Source organism: Callospermophilus lateralis, chromosome 5 (genome assembly GCF_048772815.1).
Source record: "Callospermophilus lateralis isolate mCalLat2 chromosome 5, mCalLat2.hap1, whole genome shotgun sequence".
Classification (NCBI taxonomy): domain Eukaryota; kingdom Metazoa; phylum Chordata; class Mammalia; order Rodentia; family Sciuridae; genus Callospermophilus; species Callospermophilus lateralis.
The window spans coordinates 121,133,753-121,143,037 of NC_135309.1; the positions used below are offsets into that span (position 1 = coordinate 121,133,753).

Below are 9,285 nucleotides of genomic sequence, written 5' to 3' on the forward strand. Positions count from 1 at the left end.
ATAATTGTAATTAAAGCTTCAATACCAATGGCAAATGTATTTCTTTACTTTTTATTCTAAAGACCCCAATTTTCATTCTTTCCACATGGTGGCACCACAACCCGAAAAATCACATCTTCACAGTAAGAGACAAGAGACACCATAAGGCTTAAACAGGCCTAATATTTTATTAAGTGCCTTCATATTCATAAAATGTCCAATAGTCTATCAAATACCAAAGCAAATTTGAATAAAGCTGAAGAGCAAAGGTCATCCTTAGCTTCATGAATAAAGGGAAAGCTTAGGTAATTCTACATTTCCACTTCCAGCTCCTCCCTTTATTCAAGCCCTGATAATCTTGGGGTTAAAGTCTGTTGTCACTTATGACAAACATGTCTGGGCTTGCTCTGAACTGTGTAAGGCACCATAAAGGAAAGTGACAGAAAAGACTTTTCCTTTCTATTTCGTAATGCCCATAAAGCCTCCTTCCCACACTGTTAGAAGTTTTGAAATAGAATGCCTTTGTAAATGTTTGATTGATACTCCATATACCTAAACTTGATAGTGGACTGGAATAGACCCTTATTCTAAGTACTTTTAGTGGATTACTAATCTGATATCCCAAATTTCTCTGGAACCTAGTAACAAAAACTGTTTTAACTAGGTAAGAAGATTCCCATGCACTTGAACTAGCATAGATTGGCTGATCTATGAAAAATATAGAGAACAGTTACCTAAATTCTCTAGACTCCAGTTTTCTCATTTGTAAAATGGGAATAATGTGGGAGACCAGAATATGCTACTTCAAGATATGACCACAGGAGACCAGAATATGTCACCTAAGATACACTTCTGGAATCAGGATTATTTTGATATAATTATTTAAAGAAATGGTAGGCACAGAAGAAGCCCTGAAAATGGCATCTTATCATTTTTAAGATAAATTCACATTTATTAAAAGAAATCTCTACTCTTAAGAGCATCTCCTTTATACCAAGAAGAAATGACTCTAAATCAGAGACTTAACAAAGAAATAACAAACCTCACTCTTATTTACCATAATTTTACTGGTTCCCTTGGCTTGCTGCTTGTTGTAGCTACCGTGGCATTTAAACCCAAATTCTAAGCCATATCTGAGGTACTTATTCTCTATGTATTTTTCACATGTATGAGATATATATGTCGATAAACTTATTTTTTCCCTTGTAATCTGTTCTGTTTCTGGAGCCACAGCCAGAATTTAGGTGGGCAGAGGGAAAAATTATTTTTTCTTTTTCAACAATAGCAAGATTTTTCCTTCAGAATTGTTTTAGGATTACATAAGGCATTCCAAAATATTGAAGAGTCTTTTATTTACAATATTTACACTGCTATCAGAGCGAAAACAAGAAAAGGTGTACTTCCAGGTTAGTAAAACTGAACGGCAAAATTTGGAAGCTAAAAATTAAGCCATGTTTTAGCTCTTTCACCTAGACTGTTCCTTTCACCTTACAAATCCCCCCTCCGAAGACTTGAAAGACTTGAATTAACTCTCTTGGCATCAGGGCTAATACATGACTTACTGAGCCATTTGAACCACGCACTTTTAATAGCCCACTCTGAATAAGTCATAGATGACTTTGATTGCAAAATCCCAATTAGCACGGGGCACACTTTTACCATCACTGACAAAACCCTCATTGTTCTTTACTGCTGCCTATTCAGACCGCTAACCCCGTTTCTGAGAAATTCCACAGGATGGCGCCCTTGCTTTCGGGTCTTTAGACAACCCGAGAACCAAGGTTTCCCAGGGAGCCAGCAATCCTCTCCAAGGTTAAGGGCTGACCTCCGACAGAGGATCGCGCTCAAAGGTGATGGGAAGAGGCTAGACGGACCTCAGGTGACTCCCGTGATCCCAGTCTGCGAGGTGGAGTGCCCTCTCATTCACAAACCGTACTGAGCTCGGAAAGTCCAGCTCTTTGCCCTCTGGCCTTTCACTGGCATGACCCTCCACACTGCCCCCAGCAAGACCCCAACAATTTCTGGCAGCAGCTCCAAGTCTTCCGATGGCCAGCTGCGGCCTCGCGTGACTGTGCAATGGACGCCGGCACTCACATAATGACACAGGTGTCAGGTTGCGGGCAGGTCAGGAAAGACGGGACGGGGTAGGCATTTACATGCCGCCAACGGGCTCCGGTCAACTCGACCGCCCCGCCACCCGGCGGCCGGGCAGGGGGAGGGGCCGGGCGTCGCCCCTCGGGTTTCTGTTTTTAACACCAAAGCTCGGAGCATTCGAAGAACGGAGTGGCGGTTCGCGAACCGCCGGACGCCTCTGCCGGCCTCCGGGTCGGTGCGAGCGCCCCCTGATCGCGCGTCTCGGCAGCGCGGTCCCGAAGGCGAACCCGAGCGACCAGCTTGAACCTTCCTTCAGGGCCGGAGCGCCGGGGCAGGCGATGGGCGGGGCGTCGTCCGTGACGTCGTATCCCGATTTGGGTGCCGCCCCCTTTCTCCCGGCTCATATATAAGGCTTCGCCCGGCGTTCTCACTCGCACAAGTGGATGAGGGCTTCGGTCGCGGGTTGGCTCTAGGGACTGGGGCTCGAGGAAGGTCAGGGCCAACTCGAAGGAGTGTTCTCGCCTCGGAGGCGGCGGCAGGCGGTGCCGGGCAGAGAGGAGACGATGGAGCTCTTGCGGACTATCACCTACCAGCCGGCCGCCAGCTCCAAGATGTGTGAGCAGGCACTGGGCAAGGGTTGCGGCGGGGACTCGAAGAAGAAGCGGCCGCAGCAGCCCCCCGAGGAGCCGCAGCCCCAGGCCCAGGTGCCCCCGGCGGCCTCACACCACCATCACCACCACTCGCACTCGGGACCCGAGATCTCGCGGATTATCGTCGACCCCACGACGGGGAAGCGCTACTGCCGGGGCAAAGTGCTGGGAAAGGTGATGAGCGGCGGGCGCCAGACTGCCGGGCGGGAGGGAGAGCTGCCTGGGCAAACCCGTGGCGGGAAGGACCGCGCGTCCCCGCTCCCGTCGCTCCTCAGGGATCTGGTCCCAGAGCCACAGGGCCTCTCACCTGCCCTCCTCTAGCTTTTGTGCCCTTAGGATCGGCTACTCATCAGCTACCGAGGATGTGTGTGCCTCCCGCAGCCCCAAAACATTCATCTCAAGTGTAGGAGCACGGTCTTTCTCTGCCGGACCTAGTCCCTGCACCTGCTCCCCAGAGAATTTTTCTGACATGTCACTTAAGACATTATTTTTTCATCTTCCCCTGTCCCAACCCCCCTCCATAAAGCTCTCCTTTGTAAAGGAAGAAGAGAAACTATTTGGACTGTTTTCAGGACTGCATTTCCCTTCGTGAAGGACCTTTAATAAAGTGAACTGCATTTCTGCCCACCCTCTATACCCCACATTTCCCCTGTTTTTATTTTTAAATTTATCCATCTATTTATCTATCTATTTATTTATTTATTTTAAACCTCGGCCCTCCATTTTTCTGCCATGCTCAATTCCATCTCGGCTTTGTTTCCTTTCAGGGTGGCTTTGCAAAATGTTATGAAATGACAGATTTGACAAACAACAAAGTCTACGCTGCAAAAATTATTCCTCACAGCAGAGTAGCTAAACCTCATCAAAGGGAAAAGGTGTGTATGACTGTTGAGCAAAGTATTTTCTTTGTGTGCCGGGATGGCCCTACCCTGTTAGGAAAATGTCTTCTGCATGTGTAAGCAATGCTTTTCAGAGATGACGGGAGGCTAATAAGCCTTCTCTTGCTCTTTCTTTTAGATTGACAAAGAAATAGAGCTTCACAGAATTCTTCATCATAAGCATGTAGTGCAGTTTTACCACTACTTTGAAGACAAAGAAAACATTTACATTCTCTTGGAATACTGTAGTAGAAGGGTAAGTGCTAACTCCTTTTCATACCTTTATTTCTTGAAAACTGATGTGATATTCAAGTTGCATTTTACCTGGGATTTTAACTGTGGAATTTAATTATTATACCACTTTAATCATTCATCCTACAAAGGGAAATGACTGATTTTGATAACTTTCTTTGACAGATCCTCTTTTTTTCCTTCTCTTCCTAGTCGATGGCTCATATCTTAAAAGCAAGAAAGGTGTTGACAGAGCCAGAAGTTCGATACTACCTCAGGCAGATTGTGTCTGGACTGAAGTACCTTCATGAACAAGAAATCTTGCACAGAGATCTCAAACTTGGTAAGCTTTTGACTTCAATATAGACCTTGAAGTTAGAGGTGCTATTCTTCATTTTACCTACAAGTGTTCTTAATTGGGATCTAGCCTACATAAGCCACCCTTGAATGGATGACTTAATTGAACAACTGGCTGGCTACCTCCAAAGCAGATGTGTGTGTGCTTGATTAGAACATCTTTTCAAGGGGATTCACGTTTTCTTTTGTTTATCATCTAGGGAACTTTTTTATTAACGAAGCCATGGAACTAAAAGTTGGAGACTTTGGTTTGGCAGCCAGGCTGGAACCTTTGGAACACAGAAGGAGGTAGGAATCAATCAATTGGACTTATCCTTTTAGCATTTCATGGGGACCAAATATGCTTTTATGATTTTCCAATTTTAATATTTCGGAAAAGGCTATTAAAATTTGTAAACCACAATAATGTTAATTTATTGAAAGAATTATTAAGGGCTCACTATGGATTAGACAGGGTATCATATGCCTATAAGCTGATAATTAAAGAAAACAGAAAAGTCTTATATTTTCCTGAAATATACAAAAGTGTCACACTGTCCCTGTTCTCATTTCACTAAAAATACTTGGTCATGTGGACTGCAAAAATTATACTGGTATTAAAAAAATTACCAACATCACTTGATTAAATGTCAGTTGTTTAAATATCAAATAGAAATTTAATATAGTCCTTTTAAGGTTTTATTCCTCATTGAGTTAATTCAGAGAAATAGGTTTAACAATGGAATATTTCTTAACAATATTTCCATATTTTGTTTTTCCAGAACAATATGTGGTACCCCAAATTATCTTTCTCCTGAAGTCCTTAACAAACAAGGACATGGCTGTGAATCAGACATTTGGGCCTTAGGCTGTGTAATGTAAGTAAATGTACCAGAATGATTAAAAAGCAACCGTGGTTTAGATTTTAATGCTTAAAGAGTTCCTTTAGGACCATTCCTAAAGATGTTTCTTTTCACACAGGTACACAATGCTGCTAGGAAGGCCCCCATTTGAAACTACAAACCTGAAAGAAACTTACAGGTGTATAAGAGAAGCCAGGTATACAATGCCATCTTCATTGCTGGCTCCTGCTAAGCACCTAATAGCTAGCATGTTGTCCAAAAACCCAGAGGATCGTCCCAGTTTAGATGACATCATTCGACATGACTTTTTTTTGCAGGTTGGTACACTGTCTTATGTATTTTCTGTTACATGTTATTGATGCCACTTACCTGAAAGGTTACTGAGGTCTTTTCCTATACTCCACAGGGTTTCACTCCAGACAGACTTTCTTCCAGCTGTTGTCATACTGTTCCAGATTTCCATTTATCAAGCCCAGCTAAGAATTTCTTTAAGAAAGCTGCTGCTGCTCTTTTTGGTGGCAAAAAGGACAAAGCAAGATATATTGACACTCACAGTAAGTTATAAGACTTCTCTCCCTTTCTGTATTCAATATTACATCTAAATTTGATAAATATGTTGAAGAGACTTTCATGGGAGTATAATTCAGTCAGTATGTTTGTATACTATTGACCTTTGACATTTATGGCATAATAAATCCACACCTTGAGTCCTGATTAAATAGCTTTTTATTTTGTAAACACTAAAATGTGCTTCCTGCATGATTGCATTTGATGGCAATGATAAAATGTTGTTTTTGCCTTGGATGCTCATAAGCTAGTTAACAATACACAGGCAGGAAATATGGCTAGCTTGGTTCCTACCTTGTTAAAATAGACTGACCCTGTTAATTTTTTCCTTTGATTTACAGATAGAGTGTCTAAAGAAGATGAAGAAATTTACAAGCTTAGGCATGATTTGAAAAAGACTTCAATAACTCAGCAACCCAGCAAACATAGGATAGATGAGGTATGTTGGGAAAGAAGGAAATATATATAAACACTCTAAGTCATTTCCACTCTTTTCAACTGGCACTTGTTGTGGCTCAAGCATGTCATATTTACTTAAGATTTTTTTCTAACTTTTGAAAGGAAAGATAACATCTTTTAGTTTAACAATGCATGCAGTTGAGTTACTGCCCTATCTTTTATCTGGCTTGTGTCCATTGCTTTTTGATGAGCTTTTCCAGCAATTGCCACAATGTCATCCTAACCTGGAATTTCAACCTTTAATTGATTTAGATACTTGACTTATTGCATGACTCTTCTCTTTTTTAAGGAGCTCCAGCCACCTACCACTACAGTTGCCAAATCTGGAACCCCCGCAGTAGAAAACAAGCAGCAGATTGGAGATGCTATTCGGATGATAGTGAGAGGGACGCTTGGCAGCTGCAGCAGTAGCAGTGAATGTAAGTGGTTGTTTATTATATTTTAAGTAATAAAACTACAGTGCTAACTTCTAAGTAACTGAAGTCAATGTATTTTGTAGCTGAATTTAACATAGAAAAAGCAGATTAGAGGAATTGGGAAAAGATAGGGAATAACCCTGAGTCCTGTGAATTTAAAATTAGTTAGTGAAAGGAAACTTAGAAACTACCAGAGCCCAAGGTGTTATTGTTAAAGGTTTTGTGACTTATCTCTCTCTAACTTTTCAGGTCTTGAAGACAGCACAATGGGAAGTGTTGCAGACACGGTGGCAAGAGTCCTTCGAGGATGTCTGGAAAACATGCCAGAAGCTGACTGCATTCCCAAAGAGCAATTGAGCACGTCATTTCAGTGGGTCACCAAATGGGTCGATTACTCTAACAAATATGGCTTTGGATACCAGCTCTCAGACCACACTGTAGGTGTCCTTTTCAACAATGGTGCTCACATGAGCCTCCTTCCAGACAAAAAGTAAGTGCATCCAATTAATGAAGACTGATTTTTTTTGTCTAGTCTTAACACTAAAGAAATCTGAAAACAGTGACTAACTGCTTCTGTTTTTTTCCTTTTCTTTTTTTCCTGATTTTTAGAACAGTTCACTATTATGCAGAGCTTGGCCAGTGCTCTGTTTTTCCAGCAACAGATGCCCCTGAACAATTCATTAGTCAAGTGACGGTGCTGAAATACTTTTCTCATTACATGGAGGAGAACCTCATGGATGTAAGTACTGTGCTTTGAAACAGTGATATTTGAAGTAGTCCACAAACCGGTAGCATCTGCATTACTTACTGCTTGATAGAAATAGAGATTCTCACTATCCTAGATCTACTGAATCAGAATCTCTGGGAAGTGGAACCAGGAATCTTCAGGCCATTTGGATGTTTACTTAATTTGAGAGTCATCTTAGAAGAATAGAATGTACACTGCAAAATTTTCATATGTATTAACACCCTCTTCTAATCTTTTCTAGGGTGGGGATATCCCTAGCGTGACTGATATTCGAAGACCTCGGCTCTACCTCCTTCAGTGGCTAAAATCTGATAAAGCCTTAATGATGCTTTTTAATGATGGCACCTTTCAGGTAAATGAACCCTTTGTAGAAGTACATGTTCAGGTCCTTAAAAAAAGTTGGTAGTTACCTAACCAGTTTAATTTTTGACTAAACTTTTCTAATTCTTGAATATTTAGAGATATCTAACATCTGTGTTTATTTTTTAAGGTGAATTTCTATCATGACCATACAAAAATAATCATCTGTAGCCAAAATGAAGAATACCTTCTCACTTATATCAATGAAGATAGGATATCTACAACTTTCAGACTGACAACTCTGCTGATGTCTGGCTGTTCATTGGAATTAAAAAATCGAATGGAATATGCCCTGAACATGCTCTTACAGAGATGTAACTGAAAGAAAGACTTTTCCAATGGACCCTATGGGACTCCTCTTTTCCACTGTGAGATCGATGGGGAAGCCAGTAGAATGATCTAGAGTATGTTGAAAAAGATGGACAGGTGGTGGTACGAAAAAATTCCTCTGTGACCTACTGGACTGTGTGGAACCAGACCAGGCTGAGGCAAACACTTCTTGACTTTGGACAATCCAAGAGAGAATCAGAATGCAGTTTCCTTGAGATACCTGTTGTAAAAGGTTTTTCAGTCAATTTTACAGAAAGATGCATTGACTCTTAACTTCTCTCTGTTGAGAGCATTTCAGCCAGAGGACTTGGAACTGTGAATATACTTCCTGAAGGGGAGGGAGAAGGGAGGAAGCTCCCATGTTGTTTAAAGGCTGTAATCAGAGCAGCTTTTGGCTGCTTAACTGTGAACTGGCCATATATAATTTTTTTGTTTGTTTGTTTATTTTTGAATACACTTGTGGCTGGAAAAGTGCATTCCTTGTTAATAAACTTTTTATTTATTACAGCCCAAAGAGCAGTATTTATTATGAAATGTTTTTTTTTATGTTGACCATTTTAAACTGTTGGCAATAAAGAGTATGAAAAAACAGAAATAGTGGTCTCTGTCTTTAGTAAAATGCATCACGGCACATCTCATTTTGTAGTCGATTCTTGGGACTGTTTGGCGTGACATTAGGTACAGAGGCATACTAGAAAGTTAGCTCTTTGGTATTTATAAACATAACTTCTAGGAAGTCAGTCTTCAATTTCTGAATTATAAACTTTCTTGAGAAGATTATAACAAAAATGCTATTTATTTCAACTAAACTACTGGCCTCCACTAAATCCCAAACCAATTTCTACCTTAAGTATTTCCTTAAAACTCTTTTAACTTAGAACCAAAAGGCAAATTAATCCTGTATAAACAGACGTCTGTTATTAGGTGTCAAGAGGCACAGGAAGTTTATCTTATCATGAGCAAAATTCTATGCTTTATAATATGCACACCATCTAAATGTATTACTCAGCTTAAACTTGCCTAAACACTTCCAGTGCCGCTGGCAATAGTAGGACATAATTCCAGTAGTAGGAAATGCTTTAAAAGGAAGTCATTTTAATTTCCTTTTGGGTTTTGGTGGTTGAGAAGAGGTATGGGAACCAAAGAGGTATGGGAACTATGTTTCAGGGCCCAATTTTTAAACTGTAAATTATCCAAGAAGCAAATCTGATATGGTTTTCTCTTTCAGTACAATGTACTCTTTAATAGGTATAAAGAAAAGCTGCTCATCCTGTTACTCTGAACTTATAGTGACCTTCATAAGATGTAAATAATTTCTTTGTTCAATTGTAATTCCACTAGAAGGAAAATACTATCATGTAGATTAAGACTATG

At 40.8% G+C, this 9,285-nt stretch overlaps 1 protein-coding gene across 1 annotated transcript; it reads left to right on the top strand.

Annotated features, from left to right (window-relative positions):
• Nucleotides 1-2,523: 2,523 nt before the first annotated feature.
• Plk2 (polo like kinase 2) lies at nucleotides 2,524-8,418 on the top strand. The gene is made up of 14 exons (XM_076856125.2): nucleotides 2,524-2,897; nucleotides 3,491-3,598; nucleotides 3,741-3,857; nucleotides 4,046-4,175; nucleotides 4,390-4,477; nucleotides 4,951-5,046; nucleotides 5,150-5,348; nucleotides 5,438-5,585; nucleotides 5,940-6,037; nucleotides 6,347-6,476; nucleotides 6,723-6,963; nucleotides 7,083-7,212; nucleotides 7,463-7,573; nucleotides 7,712-8,418. Exons 1-14 carry the CDS (start codon nucleotides 2,637-2,639, stop codon nucleotides 7,901-7,903), a joined length of 2,049 nt encoding a protein of 682 aa, XP_076712240.2. The 5' UTR covers nucleotides 2,524-2,636; the 3' UTR covers nucleotides 7,904-8,418.
• The last annotated feature ends 867 nt before the right edge of the window (nucleotides 8,419-9,285 follow it).